The sequence below is a fragment of the Diceros bicornis genome, chromosome 12 (genome assembly GCF_020826845.1).
Source record: "Diceros bicornis minor isolate mBicDic1 chromosome 12, mDicBic1.mat.cur, whole genome shotgun sequence".
NCBI lineage: Eukaryota > Metazoa > Chordata > Mammalia > Perissodactyla > Rhinocerotidae > Diceros > Diceros bicornis.
The window spans coordinates 24,534,878-24,561,870 of record NC_080751.1 but is presented as its reverse complement, the minus strand read 5'-3'; the positions used below and the strand labels follow the sequence as shown (position 1 = coordinate 24,561,870).

At 35.3% G+C, this 26,993-nt stretch overlaps 1 protein-coding gene across 5 annotated transcripts in view; it reads left to right on the top strand.

Annotated features, from left to right (window-relative positions):
- The window catches only part of EHBP1 (EH domain binding protein 1), a 350,507-nt gene that overhangs the window by 262,326 nt on the left and 61,188 nt on the right, over positions 1-26,993 (top strand). For 3 of the 5 annotated variants that reach the window (XM_058551123.1, XM_058551125.1, XM_058551128.1), the window contains exon 15: positions 26,125-26,272. In XM_058551123.1, the coding sequence (XP_058407106.1) occupies positions 26,125-26,272 (148 nt within the window). The remainder of the gene's footprint in view (positions 1-26,124; positions 26,273-26,993) is intronic. The other 2 variants (XM_058551124.1, XM_058551127.1) reach the window with 1 other exon arrangement.

Here is a 26,993-nt window from a genome sequence, read left to right as displayed (position 1 = left end):
CTACTGGGGCTTTGGGGGGGGAAATAAATAAATAAAATCTTTTAAAAAAATAAATAAATAAACTATGTTTTAATACATATTTTTGTGTATTGCTTCACAGATAATAACAAACATATAATAATAGAAGCCCTTAGATTTAAGGGGACATGAACCTCTTCATGAATCTGAAAACTATGACAACACTGCCTTACCACCAAACTCACATATCCATAAAACTGCATGTTGGTTGTTTTCTAATTAAGATTTTATTTTTTTAGAGCAGTTTTAGGTTCACAGCAGAATTGAGGGGAAGATACAGAGATTTCCCATGTAGCCCCTGTACCCACACATACATAGCCTCCCCTCTTATTAACATCCCCCACCAGAGCACTACCTTTGTTACAACTGTGAACCTACATTGACACATCATAATCACTCAAAGTCCATAGTTTACATTATGGTTCAATCTTGGTGGTGTACGTTCTGAGTTTGGACAAATGTATAATGACATGTATCCATCTTTATGGTATCATACAGAGTATTTTCACTGCCCTAAAAATTCTCTGTGTTCCACCTATTCGTCCCTTCCTGCATTCCCAACCCATGGCGACCTGATAACTTCAGTATCTCCATAATTTTGTCTTTTCCAGAATGTCGTAGAATTGTAACCACACAGTATGTAGCCTTTTCTAATTGGCTTCTTTTACTTAGTAATGTACACTTAAGGTTCCTCTATATCTTTTCGTGGCTTGATAGATCATTTCTTTTTAGCACTGATTAATATCCTATTGTCTGGATGTACCACAGGTTATTTATCCATTCACCTACAGGAGGACATCTTGGTTACTTCCAAGTTTCAGCAATTCTGAATAAAGCTGCTTTAATCTTCTACATGCAGGTTTTTTGGTGGACATAAGTTTTCAACTGCTTTGGATAAATAACAAGGAGCACAATTGCCAGATCATATGATAAGAGTATGTTTACTATTGTAAGAAATTGCCAAATGGTCTTCCAAAGTAGCTGTACCATTTTGCATCCCTACCAGCAATGAATGAGAGTTCTTGTGCTCCACATCCTTGCCGGCGATGGGTGTTGTCAGTGTTCTGGATTTTGGACATTCAGATAGATGTATAGTGGTATCTTATTATTTTAACTTGCATTTCCCTGATGACGTGTGATGTGGAGCATCTTTTCATATGCTTATTTGAGATCTGTAAATCTTCTTTGAAGAAGTGTCTGTTAAGGTCATTGGCCCATTTTTTAATCAGGTTGTTTGCTTTCTTGTTGTTGACTTTTAAAAGAGTTCTTTGTATATTTTGGATAATAGTCTTTTATCAGATGTGTCTTTTGCACATATTTTCTACCTTTCTGTGGCTTGTCTTCTCATTCTCTCCAAATTGTCTTTCACAGAGCAGAGGTTTTTAATTTTAATAAAATCCAGCTTTTCCATTATGTCTTTCATGGATCATACCTTTGGTGTTGTATCTAAGAAGGCATCGCCATACCCAAGGTCATCTAGGTTTTCTTCTATGTTATCTTCTAGGAGTTTTATAGTTGTGTGTTTTACATGTGATCCATTTTGAGTTAATTTTTGTGAAAGGTCTAAGGTCTGTGTCTAGGTTTATTTTTTTGCATGTGGATGTCCAGTTGTTCTAGCACTGTTGAACTAGTGCGTTGCTTTTGCTCCTTTGTCAAAGATCAGTTGACTGTATTTTTTTTTTTTTAATTTTATTTATTGATTGATTTTTCCCCCAAAGCCCGAGTAGATAGTTGTATGTCATACCTGCACATCCTTCTAGTTGCTGCATGTGGGATGCGGCCTCAGCATGGCCGGAGAAGTGGTGCGTCGGTGCACGCCCGGGATCTGAACCCGGGCCGCCAGCAGCAGAGCAGGCACACTTAACCACTAAGCCACGGGGCCGGCCCGAGTTGACTGTATTTATGAGAGTCTATTTCTGGGGTCTCTATTCTGTTCCGTTGATATATTTGTCTATTCTTTCGCCAATGCCACACTGTCTTGATTACTGTAGCTGTATAGTAAGTTTTGAAGTTAGGTAGTGTTAAGTCCTTCAGCTTTATTCTTCTCCTTCAGTGTTGTCTTGCCTATTCTGGGTCTTTTGCCTTTCCATATAACCTTTAGAATCAATTTGTGGATATCCACAAAATGGCTTGTTGGAATTTTTGTTGCGATTGCATTGAATCTATAGGTCAAGTTGGAAAAAACTAACATCTTGACAATATTGTCTTCCTAGCCATGAAAATGGAATCCCTCTCCATTTATTTAGTTCTTCTTTGATTTCATTAACAGGGTTTTGTAGTATTCGTCATATAGATTTTGTGCATATTTTGTTAGATTTATACCTAAGAATTTCATGTTTGGGGGTGCTAATGTAAATGGTATTGTGTTTGTAATTTCAAATTCTACTTGTTCTTTGTTGGTATATAGGAAAGCAGTTGTCTTTTGTATATTAACCTGGTGTCCTACAACCTTGCTATAATTGCTTATTAGTTCCAGGAGAGTTTTTTTGTTTTTTGTTTTTGATTCTTTCAGATTCTTTTCTATATAGACAATCATGTTATCTACAAAGACAGACAGTTTTATTTCTTCCTTCCCATGCATACTTTTTTTTTTTTGTGAGGAAGATCAGCCCTGAGCTAACATCCATGCTAATCCTTCTCTTTGTGCTGAGGAAGACCGGCTCTGAGTTAACATCTATTGCCAATCCTCCTCCTTTTTTTCCCCCAAAGCCCTAGTAGATAGTTGTATGTCATAGTTGTACATCCTTCTAGTTGCTGTATGTGGGATGCGGCCTCAGCATGGCACGAGAAGAGGTGCATCAGTGCGCACCCAGGATCCGAACCCCGGCCGCCAGTAGCAGAGCACGTGCACTTAACCGCTAAGCCATGAGGCCGGCCCCCATGCATACTTTTTTAATGCTTTTCAGATACCATCTTAATAACCTCTGACCTCGAGCATTGTTTTTCAGACTTCAAGTCTTCACACAATAATGTGATATAAAATCAGTTTAGTGGGTCACAATAATTATTTTATTTTTTAATGAAAAGGAACAGAATAGAATGGAATAGAAAATATCAGAATTCATCACACATAGTAATCATAGTATTTTTGTGTGGAATTTCTTTTAGTTATGTGGGTATGTGTGCTTACTGGATCTTGATATAAATGTGTTTTTAGCTGTGGGTCATGATAAAAATGTTTGAGAAACACTAATCCAGAGGGCCATTCTTTCTAAGGAAGAAATTTTGTAGCCTTTATGCCAACTCTTTTAGTGCCTAGCCATCTGTTACATCATCAATTTGTTGATTCGGTCATATGCCAGCTATTTATTGAGTGTCTGAACTGAGTATATTCTGGTGACGAAAAGACTAAGCTTCTTCCCTCATGGGGTTTACATTCTGGTGAGAAGAGAGAGATAATAATAAATAAGTGATATCTACAGAGTTTGTGAAAACTGCATGATATAGTAGAGGATAATTTGAGTAGGCGGAGGCTTCAGTGATTTGAGGAAGGGACCTTTGAACTAAGATTTGATGGATGAGAAAGACCCAGTCAAGTGAAGAGCCACAGAAAAAATATTCTCTTTAAAAAGAAAGTTATTTTGTTATTTTATTTTATTTGTGATAAACTTTGTTTCAAAGTTCTTTCAGGCTCTAAAAATTATGGAAACTCTATAGCTCTATATTTTTCAAGTGTGTTGATTTTAAATTCAGAATACTTAAGATTTAAATAATGTGTCTGCCAGATAGACTTCAAAAAACAATTACTTCACCTTTGTGTAAAATTTACATATATTAATAATCATCTAATGTAAAAACAATTACTTTACCTTTGTATAAAATTTACATATATTAATAATTATCATCTAATGTTTATTGAGCACTTATTGTGTGTCAAGCAGGATTCAAAGTGCTTTCACATGAATTTTCTCATTTAATCTCCACAAAAATTGTATGAGTTAAGTATTATCATCCGTATTTTACAGCTGAGAAAACTGAACACACAAACACATTAATAAAGTCCCCATGGTCACACAGCTACAAAGTAACAGACCCAAGAATTGAACCTAGACAATTTGACTTCAGACATTATGTTTTTAAAGCACTGTGTTATATTTCCTTCTTGCTTATTTTTCTGACATCCTTGTGAAGTAGGAATAGATATTATTGTTGTATCTATGTAGAGATTAAGAAAATGAGTTAGGAAGGGGTGTTTACATTTACATAGGGTTGCAGACAGTAGCAAACTAGGCTTAGAATTCAAGTATCCTGACATTTAAACCTGTTTATTCTTTCATTCAGTTTATTCAAACTTTAACAAATATTTTATGAGTCATCTCTTCTGTTTAAGGCACCAGTAATTTTACTTACACTTTTTATTTCGCAAATAAACCTTCAACTTTCAGCCAAATTATATTAGTGTGAATTCAACATCAAAAGTTAATTAGTAAAACATCTCTTATTCTATGTCTGTGACATCTTACTATAATTGTAAAATATATAATTGGATTTTAAGAAACATGATACTAGTAATGTTTTATTGAGTTGGATACTCTTTTACACTGCTGATAGCATATAACTTGCCACACCTTTCTGGAAAGCAATTAGACTTCATCCAGAAATGCTCATTCCCTTGTAACCAATAATTTCATGAACAAAGATCAAAATGCTGGTTTTCATCACAATGTTATTTATCATAGTAAATATTATAAAATGGTAATTGCTCAAAATAGGGGAATGATCAAATTATAACAAATATATATACTTGTTATGTAGGCATCAAAAATTAAGTATTCAATAATGTTTTAAAAAAATATTGAAAGGACGTAGGAAAATGCTCACAATGTCATTTTGTGCAAAAAGAAAGATATAAAATATATGGCATGTGAACTCCATTTTGAAGTTATCCTATGTTTTTATATATGCATTGAAAAGGACATGAAGAAAAATCATCAAAATATTAATAGTATTTCTCCCCGAGGGATAGTCTGACGAGTAGCTTATAAGGTTTTTTCTCTTTATTCTTTCTGTTTTAAAAATATGACATGGTATGTGGAAGATAAACACACACATGGACAAAGAGGACAGAGTAGTGGTTACTAGAGGGGAAAGGGGTTCGGTGGTGGGCATAAGGGGTAAAGGGACACATATATATGGTGACTGACAAATAATAATGTACAACTGAAATTTCACAATGTTATAAACTATTATAACACGAATTTAAAAAATGACATGTTAAAATAAGTATTTTAAACTAGGCAAATTTCTGGTATCCAAAAAGGATATTTTTAGCAGATTTTTTTTAGCATACCCAAAAAACTTGACCATAAAGCAGTTTTCTTTAAACCGGTGTTGTGTTTCAGTATCTCTAAGATAGGTGTGTGGTGTGTGGGGTATGTGTGTGTGTTTTAAGGAGACAGACATAGAAAGAACTCTTTGCTTTTAAAGTTGATGATATTAGTTTGTGACTAGGGGTAGAATAAATGGCAGATTCAATAATAGTAGTCCTGTTCACAGTGAGAAGACATGAAATTCTCAATGACTACTGTTTGAGATTGATGAATAGTAATCATGGTATCTCACAAAATATCTCATTGTTCCTTTGACTGCCACTGATGTGACCTGAGTTAGTTGTCTTATGTTTGTGTATTAGTTATTATAGTTGTTTTTTTTCCCAGAAAGAGCAGCTCCATGCTGCATTGCTAGCTAGCTGCATGCCAGGCAGTTGCTTTGTTGCATTTGTTTCCCACTTTTGTAAAGTTGTACCCTATTGTTTATGAAACTATGCTTTAAACAGTCCCAAAGATATTTTCCCTACCCTTCTTCTTTTAGGTTATCTTTTACTGTATAAAAAAACCACTGCAAAACATATTGGCATTAAATAACCATTTTATTATGCTCAAGGATTCTGTGAGGTAGGCATTAGAGTAGGACACTGTGGGAATGGTTTATTTCTGTTCCACAGTGTCTGGGGCTAGTTTTTTGCTGGGACCTCTGCTGGACTGTCAGTTGGAACACATTCACGTGGCCTCTCCATATGGTCTCTCCACTTGGGCTAGTTTGGGCTTCCTCACAGCATGGCTGGGTCTGAGAGCAAGTGTCCCAAGGGAGTAAGGCAGACATGCATGGCATTCTTATGATCTAGCTTTAAAAGTCACATAGCATCACTTTTGCCATACTGTTGGCCTAGGCAGACACAAAGCTCCACCCAGGTTTAAGGAGTGGAGACATAGACCCCACCACTCAAATGGGATGAGTGTCAAAGTCACAGTGTAAGAGGAACATGTGGCATGGGAGACATTGTTGCACAGCCTCTTCTCAGTTATAGTTTAAGCTGAATTTTAAAACTCTTTCTCGCACATTCTACTATTGCTCATTTTTCAGATAAGTCAAGCCCCATGTGGTTGTGTTGTGAAGAATATCATATTTATGAACTAGATAGTACATTCTAGAACTGTTGCTTGAGTTTTGACACTTCATACTCTGTGGGGCTTATAGCTAATATTGAAATGGTTTAAGAAAGAGAATGTGGGCTGGCCCCGTGTGTAGTGGTTGGATTCAGCATGCTCCGCTTTGGCAGCCTGGGTTCACGGGTTTGGATCCCAGGCGCAGACCTGCACCACTCGTCAGCCATGCTGTGGTGGTGACCCACATATAAAGTGGAGGAAGACTGGCACAGATATTAGCTCAGGGCTAATCTTCCTCAGCAAAAAAAAAAAAAAAAAAAAAGGAAAAGTAAGAGAATGTAAGATGTCAGGTAAGTCCAGTTTCACAAATACAGAAGTTAGACCTTCTCATTGCTTTTCAGATTTTCAGTTTAGTATGCAACTTGATATCAGGTTGATATCTTTTCCAAGGACATAGTAGTTTTCTTAATTTGATCATTTTATTTATTATTTCTGGGTAGCTCTTCTACACACAGATTGGAATTATTTAGCAGTGCCGCCCATATTTTGGAAAAGTAGTATGGGCCAACTTGGCTGACAAAAAGAGAAAATGCCCAATTTCATCTCTGTAGCAATTGAATGTGAGTTCAGTGATACTAAAACTGGAAATTACTTAATCTCTCTAAATCTGTTTTTCCATTTGTAAAATGGAGGCAGATTTTTTTTTCCTGTGTGACATTCAAATTAGTAGGTGTCCATGGTTAAGGGGGTAACGGAACCATGACTAATGCTATCTCCACTTCAGTGTCAGCATCCGTTTTACTCTGGAGAGATCAAAAGACTTCTTGGTAAATAAAAAGCAGGTCTAACTCACAGAAAAAAAGCTGGCATCTAATTTAGTGAACTGATTGCCAAGATTTTCAGTTGCTTATGCTTTGTAATTTGTACCTTAATTTACTGTGCTCTTATTCTTAAATTCATTGTAAATTATCTTACTCTTCATAATGTTTGCTGTGGTACTAAGAGTCATTGCTGGTGGGGAGATAGACCTGCTGCTACGCACTGCTTTTTGTGTTCTTAGTTTAACTGAGAATTCTCATGAGTTAAAAAAAAAAAAAAAAAAAGTTGGTACCCAGGAGTAACCTCAAGTCTTGAATAAATGAGACACTGACCTTAAATCTTTAAGAGTTTACTGAAGAGCTTACTGTTACTTATTCTTAAGAGATTGTTGATTTAGGACTTCTTCAGCCATTTCTATATTTTATCCCTCTGAACTTTGTTTCTATACAACTAACCTAGGATCTTCTGATCAATACCAAGAAGAATGAGTAGAGCTATTTTAATGATTGATGTTAGAGCACTTAAATGGAAGCATATAGTGCATGGGACAATGTCCAAGTACTTAGCACAGGTTACCTCCTTTTGCAATTTTCGTATCTAGGTCTGGGCTGAGAGAGAGTTAGAATTTACAGAGGATTCAGAGAAATGTTAAAGGATTGAAAGCACAGATCTATTTATAAGGAGGGACAGGCTTATAAAATAGAAAGAAGAGAAAACTGGAAAGTAGTTTAAGTACTAATTTGAGTATATGAGGGCTCAAAATCTTTCTCGTAGCTCCCACTTACCCAAGAGAATAAACTTTCCAACTATTCAAGATGGCCTCATACAAGGTCCTTGCAAATCCTGTCCGCTCCCTTTCTGGCCTCATCTCTCACTTGTCTCCCATATTTCACTCTATGGTCCAGCTCTACTAAGTTGCTTGCAGAGAGAATGTGGCATGCTCTTTTGTTCCTATGTCAAGCATTTGCTGTTCTCTCCCTGAAATGCCCTTCTTCCATTGTTAGTTTTTGCTGACATATTACTTCTTCTGTGAGCACCTCTGTCATGGCTCCTAGCAGTAAAGTTAATTCTCCTTCCTGTGTCTTTTTCTAATATGTTGTACATGTCTCTCTGTCACATTTATTCCATATAATTATCTAATTACACATCAACTTTCCCACTCAACTATGAGCTATTTCAAAGTACAAGAACCTGTATCCCCAGCACCAAGTATTAAGTAAATGTTTGTTCAATGAATAAATGAAGGAAATAGTGACAAGCAGTTTTTCTTACCTTCTCAGTGTCAGCTAATAAAAAAATGAGCTTAAACATGAAAAATTGGCTATACGGAGTTTCTTGGTAATAAAGGTTTGTAAACAAGAAAAAAAATGTCTCTGCAAGTATTTAAAGTAGAATTGATTTTCATTGGGCAGAGGAAGTTAAAGTGTCTGGTCTCCCTTTCTCAAGTCAGTTACAGGGATGACATTTGCCACTTTGGGACTTAAGGCTCCCTATATCATCCTTTTCTTCCTATTCTTGAATCCTACATTATAATACCTTTCTTTGTTGTTATGATGTGTACACACCAAATCCTTTCACGCTGCTGCTATTCTCGTATTCTGGGACCGCTGATTAGAGTTCAGCTCCCAACTCTGCCTTGAATCACACCATTCTATCAAATATTCCCTCTTATATAAATTAGTATAACTTGAAGCTGGAAGGCTAGGCAGCACTTCCTAAAACATTGAAAACAACTTCTTATCTGGTGGACCCTTATGTACAGACTCTACTTAAGTTATCCTCAGGAAAGATTTGACACTAATTTCTCTTAAAAGGCAACTCACAAACACAGATACTGTAAACCTTATAATTTTTCTTAATTTTTGTCAGGACTACCATTGCATATTTAAATAAGAACTTGCTACAAGTACATATTGCATTTAGATCTTTTTTAGGGAAAGTAGTTTACATGATTTATTTCTATCTCTGTGCCTTTAGTTGCTTATTTAGTCTGTTTCAGGTGTTTCCTGAAATTATTTTTCTATTGGAGACAGATTTCATTGCTCTGAATCTCTGTAATTTGTATTTCTTTGCTTCCTATTCCTATTGTTCTTTGAACATTTTCATGTTACATTTTACTGTTGTAAATTTTAGGTGTGATATTTGTTTTGTTCATTGTTTTCCACATGTACTTAAAATAAATTTTTTTAAAGTACAACTCAGGGGTTTGGCAGGTTCAGCGGTCTAGCCGTTATATAATCCAGAGGAGCCTCCTTGATTATATACTATATTTAAACACAAATTCTGAGAAAAATTTCTTTTTTATAAGAAAATTTTTTCTTTTTTTTTTTTTAATTTTTATTTATTTATTTTTACCCCAAAGCCCCAGTAGATAGTTGTATGTCATAGCTGCACATCCTTCTAATTGCTGTATGTGGGACGCGGCCTCAACATGGCCAGACAAGCAGCGCATCGGTGCCCGCCCGGGATCCGAACCCGGGCCGCCAGTAGCGGAGCGCGCGCACTTAACCGCTAAGCCACAGGGCCGGCCCGAAAATTTTTTCTTTATTACTCAATTCCCCCAAACACTTTTTTCCTAAGATATGCACACATATTTTATTTCAGACTCTTTTGCTTATTACTTTTCATTAGAAGATAATTGCTTTTTTAAAAAATACATTTAATAAATCCACCATCACATTTAATAATGCTCATATAATTATACAGATAGCTGAAAGAGATATTTGCATTTGATATGCTAAAGTTTAGGATCAATAAAGACACTCTAAGAATAAGGGATGACAATCCCGTTCCCCACAGTCATTGGAATTGATAGGATATTTGTGAACCCATCAGAAGAATGATGTCATATAAGTTTAATTATTACTTTTATGTTTTTAAGAAAGAATAAGATCTATTTTATAAATAGAAAGTCTAAAAAGAGAATTGGGATGATTCTTCAGTCTAATTAGTCTAATCACTTAATAATCAGTGAATTTATAAATATATTTATTTGCTTTTAGTTTTTTCACCCATAAATTATGTAGTGTAAGAATATGGTTTGCTGGTAGTTATTAGGTACCTGGAAGCTTTTTAAAAGAAAGATTAGAAAAGAATTACAACGTTATTGTGAAACAGACTTGAAGTTTTTTCCCTAATATTTAATCTGTAAGCACAGTGAGTGACCCATTACAATCTATTGGCATAGGAGCCCATCCTCACTTAGCAAGTCCTGGAAGGTTTGCAGTATCTGTCTTTAAAGGTTTGTAGGAATATATGAATCCTCTAAAGAAAATTGTATATATGGGAAAAGAATTTCAGTTTGGTCAGTCCTTAGTTAACTGCAAAGAACAGTATTCAAAAAAGATACAGTGACCTTTTTTCCCCTCATCTTTCGTAATGAATCCAAATGGTTTATTTGGTAAGACCCAAGAGAATGCAAGCTGCTCTTTGCAAATTAAACCTTTAACAGGTATTTTGTTGCTATGAAGGGGCAGGACATCAACTTTGTGTGTTTGATGTTAATTGGAAAATATTGATTTAAATGGGACTAGTCTGTCATGCTAATAATTGTAGCAGATTTAGATAAGATCACTAGATCTTTTCCAGATAATAAAAAAAGTAGTTACCATCCAATTGGTAGAAAAACACTAAACATCATTTTGGTGATCCATGATAGATTGAAACTTTTTCCATGGTTTTCATATATATGTGTCCTAAGTATGTATTATCATAAAAATGTATAAAATATAAGATTATACTTATATGTTTATGAATATTGACTGTGTTACGCTTAAATGGCTAGCCACTAGGAATCAAGCTTTAAAATTACGGTCAAGCTAAAATTTTCATTTTTCCTAATTGCACATATTATCAATTGTATTACTAAGAAGAAGTAGGTTAACTTTGCATTTGTAATTTCAAAAAAAGAACATCAGTTATTGTAAAAAGAAATCTAAAATCTTTAATAACATATAGAGTGAGAATTTTGTCTTATTGAGGGATTTTTATTCTATATATGAGCAGGAATGTCTACACCCAGGGCACTGAGATGAAAATATATTCCTTATTTCTTACTCCAGCACAATTGACAGAAGATTTAATGTACATAATCCATTTCAGACCAGTAAGACACTTTAAATGTATAGCTAATCTTTTTTATAGTTGCATTTTATAGGAGAAGAATGCCGGTGTACTTCTCTGTTCAGCATAAATACCTCTGTACAAGGCAGTGGTTTTTATTCATTATGATTTCAATAATAGTTTATCTATTATGTCTAAATTTAAGTTGATTTGAAGTCTGCTGTCCTAACAATGGCTACTAGACTTCTTAGAAAACATATTGTTAGCTTGCTAGCATATCTTCAAAGTCACACAAAACACTAGCATTGTTAGGGGGAAAAAACTCAAGCATCTTTTCTATTATGTGGCCACAAACCAGTAGCCTCAAAAGTCTTATTTATCTGAGATTGCCATGAATGCATGAAGCTAGGGCTAGGTGTCTTAGCATCAGGAAGACTCCTTTTATGCGACTGTTAATGGCCATAGACATTTTCCATATGGCTGCTCAGTGCAGTGTTGAACATCCCAGGATGATATCACCATTACTAAGAGCTGTATTTTTATATTGCCTATTCTGTTATTGCTCAGCATGCACAAGGGTAGAGTTTAAATCTTTATTCATTTCATTTTTTAATGTTTCCTTTGTTCTCCTTATCATGTTCTGGCTTTCCCAAGGATATATGCCTTGAATGAAAAGTCACATGTGCATTACTAATTGTGTGCTATTGTATTTACAGTTCCTAGTGGTGGCACTGTGAAGCTACTAATTCCTTTGCTTCACTTGATGTAAAATAATCTGAGTGTCTTTGATAGCAGTGAAACAGTATTAATTGTTTTGTACATTTCTTGGTCACTCTTCTTAGGTGGTCTTCATAATCTATTAGAACTTTCAGCCAGATTTTTGTAATGTCATGCCTCCAGCAGTGATTAAATTGGTAATTAATGAACAGTCGTTGGCAATGTAAACCACATCCCGTTAATTTTCCCTTTTGAGTTTTTAGAAGTTGTCTTCTGTGTCAGAAATCATTGAGCCACCTTGCTATGGCCCTTTGGCATGAAACCACAACGACTTGATTTTTGCAGCCATTAGTAGATCAGAGCAGTAATTTCACAGTATTTTGGTCAAGGTAATTATACTACCAAGAACTGAGTAGATTTGAAAATTCACGAAGGAAGTCCAGAAATACCAGGTGAGCTTCCTTGTGTTCACTGGAACGTTATGATTAGTTTAATTGGTCTTTGTTTGATTTTAGCCGCAGCAACTATTTGTGCCACAGCAGTGTAGTGACTTTATACTTGAGTGTTTCTGACCTTCTTTGACAGGGGTGGGTGCAAAAACGAGCCCTTTGAAATAGTCCCCTTCCCAAAAGGGGGTTAAACTGCATTTAAAAAATTAACTATAGAAAAAACCTCTCTAATTAATTTCTTAATATCTTACAAGTTTATTTTCTCTGTATATTTAAAATATTTTCAACTATTTTGATTAAAAAGATTTTTTAACCATTAATCTTTCCTGTCCCTGAGATTGTTGATATTATAAAAGAACCTTGTTTTGATATTATAAAAGGAGCGTGCAATGCGTGAATGAGAGTGAGATTGAAGTGCAGCTTTCCTTTTTATCACAAAGTAAATAAAAGTATTCCCCTACTTGACTAATTGCTTATATGTGTATTAGCCCTTGGTGATACATTGTGCACATTAGAATTTAAAGAGTCACTCGCCTGTTGGCTTCTGAAAGAATTATCTTGGTCACCTTTTTCTGGAAGCCCTTAATGAAACCAAATAGTTTGCTTGGAGTTTGGACCTAACCATCAGGGTGTTTCATGCAGTCTTGTCAGTTGATGTTCATGAATTGACTTGAACAAAGATCAAAGTGTTCCTCCAAATGAAGAATCTGTGAGACAGCTCCTTCAGTTGCGCCACAAGAGCTAATCAAGCCGTCAGTTCTTTATGGACTCGACGTGTCTTTAGAATTTAATACCAAATGATTTGTCAGTACAAATTGATATTCTGATTTTATGCTTTTCTTCTTCCTGACTTTCTTCCACTGCACCCCATCTTCTAACTGGGGGAAAATACCATTTCTTTTTACCACTAGGTTTTGATAAGAAACTTAGATTATAATTTTAAATCGAGTAGTGAAGCTTACAAAAATAAGCCAAGAACAAGTTACAATTTAAAAACCAATGATATTCATAGACCGCAATACTAAATATACAGCCACGTTTTTAGGATAAACAAAGGATTATCCTAGAATCTGTTTTGTTTTGTTTTTGTCATTTCATTGTTTTGATAGTTGAGAACTTTGTCTTGAACTATTCCAATTGCACCCGAGTCTTTGTTTTCCATGCTTAGATTATAAGGAAGTTATCTGAAAATATTTTGTAAGATGTTCCCACCCTCCCGAGTTGGTTTAATTTGGGGAAAAGGAATAGTTAGAAAGATTTTTTTTTTCCATTTCAGAAGCAATTTTTAAGGGATTTAGCCTTATTTAGCCTGAAGGTCTTAGCACTAATGAGAGCACTTAAGTTACGTCAAGGCTGTTGATTAGACAGCTCATCTGTCGACTGAAGCATGAGAATTTGTATTTGGGGTACCTTTTATACATTTTAAATGTATATACATCTCCATTACTTTGTACCTTTCTCCTGAGTACTTTAATTGGCTCTCGTATGACTGTGGTTGCTGTGCAATGGAAGTGTAACTAAGAGAAAGAGAATTACATATTATTACTACCATTAACATTTTTATTTGAAAATCAATAAATTTTAAATTACTACTTTGGCATGAAAATTAAATGCAGGCACTTATTTGTGTAATATTGAAAATATGGTAAAGATAAAACATTCTTTTGAAAGATACATTTGATTCTTTTCTATTTTAATAAGAACTCTCATTTTCCACATTTTTAAAGGATATAATATCCTAATTAAATTTAGAGGATACGATGTCCTAATTAAATAACTATTCTAAAAAGTATAGGTTTTTTCCCCTAACTTTTTGACATTTCAAATTTTTTAAAGAAATTTAAAACAGCACCACTAGCCTGCGCTACGAGTAGCCTGTAATAACAGTTTGAAAAAGCTTTCTGAACTATTTGACAAGATTTCTTAGTGCTGAGGCCGTATGCTGTAGCCTTTAAGCTATTTCTTCCTATCAGTTTCATTATCACCTGCCTCTGAGTCTCCAATATCATCAGTAAGCACATGCAGAATCATAATTATGCCATGTACAAGTTCTTTGATAACATGTACAGTTTTCTTCTTAATTCTTTATCAAATGCATTGATCGTGGCATGTGTGCATTGATCCAGGTCCACCATCTGGCTGTGTGTGATAAGCACAGTGGCATCTTTGCATTTCCACTGTCATTCATTGCGCTACAATTTGGCTGCAGGGGAGTAGTGGCTGGGATTAGCCCTGTTCTGCTACTTACTTGCATTTTAAGTTGACACCTCTACAGCGGCTCAGACCACATTACAAACTGAAACACATACGCACGACTTAGTGATGTGACACTTCTCAATAAGCTTACTCCACTAGCTACTCAACAATCTGTAATTGGATTTGTAGGAATAACAGCAAAAGATTTCCTAAGAATTGCTAGGGACAGAAGGTGAAGTTTTCTCATTATTGGCAAAAGGCTAGGTATAGATCCTAGACGATTGGTATTTTCCATTAAAAACAAGCTGCCAACAGTTTGCAGGACACTAAAAAAAAAAAAAAGGACTTGGAAAAGTATATGGTTTCACTTTTCCTTTACATTTTGATCACTTGTATGTTATGGGCTTTTTCCATAAATTGAGAGGAGGAAAAACTTTCAAGTGCATCAAGAATGTGGTTGGTTCTCTGTATTGTTTTAGAGATATAAAATAGCAAAAAGACAATGTCTAGATATTTTCTTTGTGGGAGAGGAAGAATTCTAAAACATAGTTAACTAAGAAGAGAATCTGGCAAAGTAAAGAACACTCCTCCTTATATTGCATATATATCTGGTAGGCTTGCCAAAAATCCTTGTTTTATAACATCACTCTTTTTTTTTATCTCAAATGTCAAGTTTACACAGGAGCAAAGCTCTTAAGTGAAGCACTATAGAAGTTAGCTCCTAAAATGAATAAGCAGTTTTTAGGCACTCTTTATTATAACATAGCTTTTAGGAGACATAGAATACATCATATTTTGGACAGAGATACTGATCATAATGGGTACAACGTGTTCTCTTTAATCACTAAGGTATACCCAGGTTCTGCCCACTGCCCACGCCACATTACTGTTGTCAAACTGATATTAACTGTCAGCACCTTTTTGGAATCCAAAGGTATTGAATGCATGGAATCCAAAGATGCTATTCATAAGTAATAGTACTAGCAATAAGAGTTACCAAGAAGGAAAATCATTACATTTCAGGGCAAAGGCAAGTGTTGATGGGGTATTAAATTAATCGTAAAGGGTTCTTTATCGGTACCTTATCAACAGACAACTTGTAGAATCATTTATGCCAATAGCCTATGTCATTTTCAGTATCTGAACAGGAAATGAAGTAGGAGATTATATATATGCATGCATATATAGCTATATATATCTATATATATATGAAATCTCCAGGGAGGAAAGAGCAGATGAATTTGGATACTTAGAAGTTTTTCTAGCGAAAAAAACATAATATAAAATAGTAATATTTTCTTTTAACATGACACATGGATGTCATACTTCTGAAGGGTTAAGTCTTATTTATCTGAATGGAACTGCACGACAGTTTTGCAGAATGCTTTAGCACGAATACCTATGGTTTACTTTGACGTTACATTTTTTTTGTTGGTTTCTTTACTTTAAATACTTGAACTGTTAGACCTTTTAGTTTTTTGCTGAGAAAGATGTATTTGTACCAGATTAGAAAAGCTAAACTGTTTCTTTACGTTGAATAATCAGCCTGTCATGACAAATCTATCTCCTTCTGCATGAGTAGGTGCCAGTCTGACTGGCTTCTTTTAGGCTCACACTGGGTTTTAAGCTAGATCCATGTGCATGACTGGCAGTGCATTTGTTGGGCCAGATCTAAGGAGCCAGAGAGCGTTCAGCTCCTTTTTGCCTACAAAAGAGCAGCCAGACAACCAGCAAGAGGCCTTGGATGTAACACAAGGTGATACTTACTTAGTCAGCCATTCTTCTTTTTTTCTTATAATTTTTTTAAACTAAGAAGTTATCAATTTCACAAAGAAAAGAGGAATTAAATTATCAAAGGGTCCTTTTTAGAGGTCCAAACTATTTCCGTTAGTTCTGCTAATGCAATTTGAAGTTTTCAAAAACAGAAAATAATTGCTTTTATAATCCTAAAATAATTATTTTTAGAGAAGTATAGTACCTACTGGAAATTCACATATATTAGTTTAATGAAAGGAAATGATCACTGATGTAGAATATAAAACTTTATATCCCAAATTGCTTCCAGATACTTAAAGGAAAGTCTCCTTTAGCAACACTAACTTGATCATACTCTTTTGTGTTAAGAATTCTTTATTTGTATAGCATGGTATACCAGCACTAGGGCAAAACAAATGCTGCAATTAGAAATAATAGTTGCTGTATCTTGAAACAAAGAGATATATAAAAAACTTGAGTATGATATATTCAGTTTCATGAATTGAATACTATTGAAATCTAAAATGCAGGTCTATTTTTTCTGAATTAGCCCTTTTATATTGTCTATTGTATTAAAAACTGGATCTCAAACTTAAATTCACATCCTGTTTAATATTTTGCCCATGCATTTTAAACAATTCCAAAATGTAGTAGTTACTACAAAAATAAATGTAATCCCCAGGGTTGATCAAAGATTTAATCTGACCAGATGGGCCAAACTTGAGAAAGATTTTGACTTTCCACTCTGTTTTGCAACAAGAAAGGCTGATTTTTTTTTCTTTCTTTCTTTGTTAGCGAAACAGAGATCAGGCCATCCCCAGAGAAATGAGCAGGTGTGGCCATTTATAAGCATGTCTGCTTATATTACAAACCAGCATAAGAAAAGTTTGAAATGGGTTGAAAAGATCTGCTAAATAGTTTTAATGTTTCACCCTAAATCCTATTTATTCAGTCAAGAGCTGATCAAGCTGGCAGTAAAATATCTAGTCTACCCAAACCTTTAAAGATCTAGTAATTTTATTTTTTATTTTCATTCTATCTTCGGTAGCAAGTGAATAGGTGCACTTTGGTAATCCTTGCCTCTGGACAAGCACAGAATTCTTTTTTTTTTTTTTGTCCTTTCTGAATGCCTAATAACAGAGCCTTGCTTCCTGTCTAATGCTGAAAGAGTGCAGTCAAGTTCTTTCTCTTAGTTTACTACAAAATTGAGGAATTTCATGGACTATTTTGAGAACAGAATCCTGTGAAATACTAGTAGTAATAAGTAAAGCCCTTTTAAAAAAAATTAGGTAAGTTAAAGTGTATTTAGCCCAATTAATAAAAGTCCAATTACTAAGACTGTATGAAACACTGAAGATAACACAAGTAAGCACTGGATATTGTGTTATTAAGGGAAGTAAAGGATACGGAATTATGGGTTTGTTGGTAGAAATAGGGTGCTTTCTTCTGTTATAAACAAAAATTTACAAAGAGTAAGGATGCAAGCTACATTCTTTGGAATAATATATTTTTTAAAGTTTTGTTAAAGCTTATTTCACGAAAATGTGGGTAGACATGTTTCTTAAATAGAAAGACTTCTCAATCTATACTTTTCAACTGATTGAATAAAAATATCTAATGTTATGAAAGACACCCTTGGGTGGGTAATGATCTCCGCAGCCACACTGACAGTTTCTCATGTTCGAATTCACCTTCACATATCCATGGCATCATTTTCTGGCTAAAGTAATGTCAGTCAATGACATTTGCGGCAAGTATAAAAAGGACCCCCCGTGGCAGCCATTTTTATTTGATTCTTAAGATCCAAAGGCTGCTGAAAGAACAATTGGATAAAGTTGAGGATTGGAGAAGCTTGATTTTCTTGTTCTCCGTGAAATGAAACTCTAGTCTTTTTCTTCCCCTTCTCCTTAAAAGCAAAAGTCTGCTAGGGGGTTGTAGCTGTGTCAAAGCCGCTGGGATGCCACTGCTGATCACTTTAATTACTACGACTAAGGAGGATAAAATTAAAAGTAGCACCATTGAAGCAGTGGAAGAAAGCTTGCCTAGATGTCGGTGAACTGTGAAATATAAAAATTGCATACCAATACATTTTTATGGAAAGGAAACAAGGAATTACATTACTTATTCTTGAAGAGTTTGTCCTTAAATTGTCAAGTTTTACTAGTGCATCTATCTATGGCAGACTGTAAACCATTTCAGAATGATAAGGAAAATAGTAACTTGGAGACATGCCGTGAAAGGGCTAAATATTTTTTCAGTTTATGTCCAAAGTGGTTAGTTCTGATCCATCTTCTATATTTGAATGTTTTAAATTCGTTGTATTGAAATAGAAGCTCTTTGCACCATAACAGGACTTTTGGCTTATCCTGAGGATGTTAGCAAAGAGAAGAGAAAAGCTTAAATGTACTACATTCAGCACTTTTCTGAAGGCTTATAATTTAAGGTCGGGAACCTAAGTTTTAAATGAATATAAGCAAGTTAGTTTCTTTTCACCTCTCTGCATTCAGCAGCACAAAGGGAAATTTAACCTGATTTGTATAGCCCAAGCGTAAGTGAAAAACTGGGTTTTTTAAAAATCACAATAACAGTAGGGCCTCAGAAAAATTCCCTGAACACTAGTTATGTAATACATAGGACCAGTGCTTTGAAATCAGACAGACACTAATTTTAATTCTTACTATGCCATTTACAAGCTGTATGACCTTGGGCAGTGTGTTTAAGTGAGATTCAAATTCTAACCAATCAGAGTGATAGTAGTTACCTCACAGAGTTGTGAGTACTAAACGAGACAACATGTGTGAAAACACTGTGCATGGACACAGAACTAGTATTTACTCAGACATTTGTTGTAACTTGTAAAAGAAAATGGTCGGGGAGAGGGAGGCCTCTCAAAAATACAGCTTCCGTCAGTCCCTCAAAAGAGTACATCCACCTTACAAAAGCTAGATTATCCTACATAACTTGGTCTAACTCTAAATAATACTACATAGAAAAAGGTAAATGTCATCAGGCCCATTCTTAGAAATAAGAAGCCTAACTACTTCAATTTATTTAAGTATATTTAGACTAAGCAGGTAAATGAAAAATACATAGGTTTCCTATGTATTGAATTTTTCAAGTGTACTTTTCTTTTTAATGACAGCAGTCTTCTGAGTTACTTTACCTCTGCATCCCAATGAAAAGATTGCTTTTATTTTTTTCAGCAGACATAGTAAATAGATGATTTATTTGTAGCTATGAGTTTCTGTCTTCTTTTGAGTGCAGAATGGTCAAAATAGATAGCAATGACACATTTCTGTACTTGGGTAGGTTTAGGCAAACCATTGTTGTCTGAAATATTCATTATCAATGTATTTGAGCAATTGCGCTGAATGCTATACAAAAACAATAAAATAATCATCATCCGTACTCTCTGGTCATTTTATTCCTTTGACATAAACAGTACTTCTCTTTTGTGTAAAAGATGCATAGATATTGTTGCTGTCTAATCTTTAAATATTACTGCAAAAGTCAACTTTTAATGGAGCTTATATATAAAAATTAAAATGAAATAATTGTACTTATAATGAATTTGGAAATTAATACTATCAATTAAATTAAAATTGGTTGAATCATCAATTGCTATAATTACAAGCTTTTCCTTCTGCTCTTAACAATTAACTTCTATTTTCTCAGTTGGTTCTTTGTCTTAAGGGAAGTTAATGGATGAGAAAACAAACAACGCAGATATGCCATCCCACTGGAGAGCTCTAGGCCCAAGCAAAATTGTTTCTGTGGTGTTAGGACATTAGTAGAAAAGTAAATCAAGGCAATCTGATAGGGAACTAGAATTCTGTCAATCAGGCTCAAGATTTTGTGCTGTGTCCATAAACTTTGTTTACTGTAGGGTTTTATGAGTTGTAACCTGCCCTTGCAGTCTGTTAATGAGGCTAAATCTTGCTACTTGAGAATTGAATTACAGCACACCTCTGGGCTAATGCTTATAAACAGAAGGTCCCATTAGGGCTGCATTCTGATTTGTTCATTTGCATTTTTTTCTATTGTGTAGAGAACAATGATGGGTAAATAGGTACAAACAAACAATTTACATGGAAATTGATAAAGTGTCCCTAATTAGTATTTAGAGTTGGTTTTATTAAGGATTGTCTGCTTTAAATTACACTCTTGGTAAGCTCTCAGAAACATTTGCAGATGGGAGTAGTATTGGGGGATGAGGGAGAGGAGGGGGAGGCAAAGGGGAGGTAGGAGCTTGTGAGAAAAGAATTAGGTTCTCATTTCATATTCAGAAAGGTAGAATCATTTATTTCATTTTGACTTAGTTAAGATGACCCAAGACCACTTCATCTTAGTCTGCATCACCAAATTCCAGCTCTGCAAGAAGTTATTGTTCACGCAGTGAAATTCACTTAAACCTAGTTGCCTGAGGCATGTCAAATAATGGTTTTTATTAGTGGTCTTAACTTTTCTTAAGTTTGAAAGATGAAAGTTTAGTAAAAGCTCAATTTTCCTTAGTTGGTCATGTAATTTGATACTTTTTCTGATGAAGTAGTTCCGTGGTTAAGAGCAAGGGCTCTGTAGTCAAACAGACCTGGGCTGGACTGCTGGCTCTGACATCAGTTCTAGCTGTGTGACCTGGGAACTCTAAACCTAAATACTATTCTCATTGGTAAAAATTGGGCTGTGAAAATTAAATGAGATCACGCATATAAAGCACTTAGTACATAAAAGCTGAGGAAATATGAGCAACCATCACCAAAATCACCATTATCAAGCCTGCATTTTCTCTTATTCCTAGTATATTTTCCACATTCAGAAATATTAATCGTGAACTGAGGATTTTTGTATATTATTCTTGCATCTTTAGTCTCACCCTGCCCAGTGCTTACTACTCCTCTAACCACAAATAAGCTTGTGTCTCTAAATACCAAGAAAATTTCCCTTGAATGTTAGATCTCTCCTTTTTTTTGCCCCTACCACAACCACCACCCACCCCAGGAAGCCTACCTTCTCATCTCTTTCCTTCCTTCCCCCAAGAGTCTCTTTTTTTAAATAAATTTATTACAAGAGTAGTACATGTGTATTATAGAAAATCAGAAAATAAAGACAAACAAAAGTAAGAAAACAAAAATATCACATTTCCACACCCAGATGTCAACATCATGACAACTTTGTGAATACCATTCCAAGTCTTTTTCTATACATATGTTTATTTGTATGTTTATTTTGCCAAAATGATAAAATGAGGGTTACTACTGTATAAACTATTTTTGTCAGTCAAGTTGCACTTCCTCTCATTTAATACTATGATTGTATTCCGATTTCTCTAATTACATTCAACAATGTCCTTTACAGCTGTTTGTCCAAACCAGTATCTAACCCAGGACTATACATTGCATCTGGTTAAGTCCCTTTTGTTGGTGGTGATGGTGATTGGTTAGTTGTTTTCTTGTTGTGTGTTTGTTTTCATAACTCTCTCATGTTAAAATGACGAGGTCGGTTGTCCTGAATATCTTGCCTTCTGGATTCGTTTGGTTACTTCCTTGCTGTGTCATTTATCATGTTTCTCTCTCCCTTGTATTTATAATAAACTGGAAATAATATCTAAAGGCTTAGTGGATTCACTTTAAACATTTGGACTAGAATATTATAGGTGGTGTGCACTTCATGTGCTTCACATCAAAAAACATATGACATATGATTGACCCAACCTTAGTGATGCTAAGATGTGACCATAGGTTAGTGGTCCCTAATGGAGAGATCCATTTATAATTAGATTTTCCCCTTGCAACTAGGAAATAATCTGTGTGATAATACTAAATCGTGTGTCTCCATTACCATGGCTGTGTAGCAAACTACCCCAAACTTAGTGGTGTAAAATAGTTTTATGCTCACAAATTCTGTGGGTCAGGAGTTCAGGCAGGGCACAGAGGAGATGCTTTGTCTCTGTTCCACATTGTCTGGGGCCTCAGTTGGGAAGACTTGAACAGTTGAGGATGACTCAAAATGGCTAAAGGCTGAGATCATCTGAAGGCCTCTTCATTCACATTTCTGGCACTTGGGCCAGGAAGACTCAAAGCTGAAGTTGGCTGGGACTGTGGACTGGAGCACCTACATGTAGTTTGGGATTCTTAAAGCATGACAGCTGGGTTCCCAGACAGTACAAAATTCAAGAATTTCAAGAGAACTGGGCAAAGGGGGCCTTTCCTACCCAGCCTTAGAAATCACCTGCAACACTTCTATATTCTGTTGACTATATACAAGTCACTAAAGCTGGCCCAGATTCAGGGGGAGAGGAATTAAACTCTACCTCTTGATGAGGGAGTGGCAAGGTCACATTGCAGAGAACATGTGAGATGAGAAATACTGTTGCAGCCATTTTTGGAAAATACAGTCTGCCAGAGCATAATATGAATATCCAGTTCCCCATCATTTACCTGAGAGCTTTAATAACAGTTGGTAATCTTTGCCAGAATCAGTCATTCTTTTATGAATGGCAAAGTTATGTTTTTATAATTTTACCTTTTTAAAATAGTTATTATAGCTGGCATTATTTTATAAACTAGAGCTGTCTCTCATTAACTGGGACTATTCAGTTACCCTAAAATTCAGTTCCCACTGGAAAGATAATTGCTTGATTCTTTTCCTCTAATTTCTAATTTTAAGGAATTATTTTAAAAACTGCCTCAAGGGGCCAGCCCGGTGGTGCAAGCGGTTAAGTGCGCACGCTTCTCTGCTGGCGGCCCGGGGTTCGCCGGTTCGGATCCCGGGCACACACCGACGCACTGCTTGTCAAAGCCATACTGTGGCGGCATCCCATATAAAGTGGAGGAAGGTGGGCATGGATGTTAGCCCAGGGCCAGTCTTCCTCAGCAAAAAGAGGGGGATTGGCAGATGTTAGCTCAGGGCCGATCTTCCTCACAAAAAAAAAAAAACTGCCTCAAATGAGTTTATACATCCTTCTGAGAAACTTTTCAAATATCATAATGAATTGATGAATTTTCATTGATTCAGTGTGTGATTTCATTGATTCAATTCATTGCAGTCATTGTTCTTTTGATACTGAAATTGTTTCAGTTTGTCCACTGGGAGCTTCAAGCTTGTCTCTGGGTTCATTTGATACCCCTATTAATCTATCCCCATTAATTTTGACAGTTCTCCTTTCTAGCCATCTCAAAATTTGTGAAAGAATTGCGTAGGCTTGAGCTCTACCAGTCTGGTCTACCCTCGTCCCTAATGATACTGTCTACCAAGTTTGATTGCCCTTTTTTAATGTTTAGACTCATTAACCTCTAATATCTACTGCAGTTGATTACTGTTTATGAAAGCCTTTTCTACTTTGATTCTCGGGGTACATCAGTGTTCTAGTTCTCCTCCTCCTCTTTCTGTGTTTCCTTTGTCTCCTCATATCTAAATATAGATGTTTTCCATGTTTTAGTCAGTAGCCCTCCTTTTTCTCTATAGTACCTCTTTGGGTGCTTTCATACATCCCTGTAACTTCAGCCATCAGCTCTGTAGTCATAGTTTGACTTCACTTCCTAGCATCAACATCACTTCCCAACTACCTACTAATATCTTTACTCAGATGTCCCGCCAGCCTCTCAAACACAGTCTGCCTTACCCCAAACTTCCTCTCTCTCCCTTCTTATAGTTCCTCTTAGCTTTTCTATTTCTATTTTTAGTGCCACAATTCCACTAGTTGCCCAAGTTTAAAACTTCTGAGTCAGATTTTTCTTCCTTCCACATCTAATCGGTTACCAAGAGTTGGTACCTGTATATTTACAGGTAACTAATATATTTCTTACACTTGTCTCTTTCCATTCCCATTGCCATCCTAGTTCTGGATCTCATTACAGCTTCCTTGGACTATTTTAAGAGCCTCCTAACTAGTCTCTTTCTAGCCTGCTATGCCAACCTATCTTATACAATGTTGTCAGATTAATCTTTCTCAAATACACCTCTGATTGGTCATTCCCCTAGACCAAAAAACAAACAAGCAAACATAAAAACAAACCTTTAGTTGGCCCTCGCTGTCTTTAGAATAAAAATAAAGTACTTCACCCTGTTGGACAGGGCCTCTACAGTCTATCTACCCAGACTTATTTTTCTTGCCTTGTCTTTCTGTTGTTATTTTTGCCTTATGCTCAGGAAAACTAGCCTATGTACTTTTCCCCCAATACACTTTCTTACCTCTATCTCTGTGTATTTTTCCTACCTTCTGGTCTCTCCTACACTGACTCACCTCACTACCGACTCCCATTTCTACTCGTTCCAAATCCGGCTCATTCTGTAGGCGCAACTCAAAAACCATGATGCCATGATGCCTTCTGTTTGTCCCACAGCCAAAAATGTTCTTTCTTTGTTTTGAATCTTGCTGCATTTCCAGCAGACCTCCTTGTTGTGGCTGTTTTATCATTCCTGCTGTATTATAAGCTTTTGAGGGTATAAATTATAAGTTTTCATGCTTGAAATTTCTGTAGCAAGTACCACGATATGTACTAGGGACTAGAGATACAAAGATAAATCAGATATAGCTCCTGCCTTCAAGTAGCTCAGTTCTAGTGAGAGGGAAGCATTTGTGCAGAATTATAGTGTAACTTGACAAGTATTATTTTAAAAAGTAATAATACACACACACAAAATTCTATAGTAACATAGAGGAAGGAAAACTTTATTCCATCAGTGGGGAGGAGGGAAGAATAGTCAGGGGAAGTTTAGTGCATTTAAACTGAATCTTGAAGAATGAGTAGAAGTTAAATAAGATGAGAGAAGAACATTCTAGGAAGAGGAAATAACATATTCAAATCCAAGGGTGCATGAAACTACATGATACAAGCAATTCTGGATAAATAGATGTGAGGTTTTATGGAGGTTGGGAGAGGTTAAGAGAAGATAACACTGCAAAGATATGTTGGAGCCAGATTGTTTTAGGCTTTGTTTGGTCATAATAATGCCTTATTTTATATACTTTCCAGTTTACAAAGCAATTTCACATTGATTATTTACGATTCATAATAACCCTTTTTAGTAGGCAAAAACTATTTTAGTTATTAGTTCTCTGTAGTTTTTAGTTATTTTAAATATCAAAAACCACATTAGATTTTACTTTTTCTTCTCAGTCTGCATCTGGGGGGAGAGGGAGTAGAAATGGGGATAGTCCAACAGTTACTCAATTCTGATTTAAAAACTACCAGCAACAATAACTGTGTAACTAATGTACTATCCCCATTCCGACTCCAGCCTCCTAAAAATACTAATTCCTATATTTGATCAACGTGGTGTAGTGGCATTTTCTGCTGTCAGAGATGACTTTTAGCCAGTGCTCTATGCCTTTATTACAAAATTACAAGTTAAATTCTATTCTTAAATAATATTGTATTAATTGGAATTCTATGTTCAGTATTGTGACTTTTTTCTATTAGCCTGATTACTTTATTAATAATAATACCTGCTATTATCTCAGTAATGTATATTGCCGAACATATTTAAAGGCTAGTTTGAATTTTTAACAGACATTTTAATACAATAATTTGTAAATGTTTTTTAAAAATCTGATTCTAGGATGTCTTTTAAAAATGGCGTGACATCCAACTGATACAGAGCATCCTATTTATAATGTGGGCCAAGCACCATGCTGTAAACCAGTTACTATCATGATGATCAGATTGAAAATGAAATTGCATTTCTGTCAATTACTGAGTTGGCAACTGTTCAATATATCTTAGCAGCAAGATGAAGAGCGACGTCGGCAGCTGAGAGAGAGAGCTCGTCAACTAATAGCAGAAGCTCGATCTGGAGTGAAGATGTCAGAACTTCCCAGCTATGGCGAAATGGCTGCAGAAAAGTTGAAAGAAAGGTCAAAGGCATCTGGAGGTGAGTTAAAGAATCTTGTATCATATTCTACAGACAACTCAGAAATCTGCAGTGGACCTTTTGGGGCTTTTTATTCTTACTTCAAAATATTTTATCAAATATATAAAGTTTCTAACTTATTGATATGTTGCAAAAAACATAAAGGAAGCATAGTAAATCACAAGATAACTATTGCTGTTTTCCAAATCAACTTTTTGGTATAATTTTTAACAACTCAAGAAGTACTTTCTTAGGATATGATTTAAGAGAAAACTCATACAGACCTTGGTTTGTGATTCCGCATGATGCCTCATTAATTGTATTAGGATTGAGTAAAATGCAATCAAGTCCTCAACATCTAGATCACAAGACTTGTTTGTGGTGAGCTTTCGCATGAAAGATTTTCACTTTGAACTAGATCTTTAGAAAGTAGCTTTAACAATGTTCTGGTATTATTGCCTGACATGTAAGAATTTTAAATAAGTCCAATATCCATTTTTTTTTAGTCTCCTTATTCTAAGAGGGCCTTCTTCAATATCTGCAGAAATTATTCTAAGCTTGATGTTGGGACAAGGACTATATATATAATTAAAGAGAATTTTAATTTTGCCTCTCAGTGCTCAATTAGGGCATCTTTAATTTGGAACTCTTTACATTTTTATTTAAGAGAAGTATATTCAAGAGACCTGTGGGGTTTTTTTTTTTATTTCAAAGCTGTACAACCTATTTATCTACTAAAACA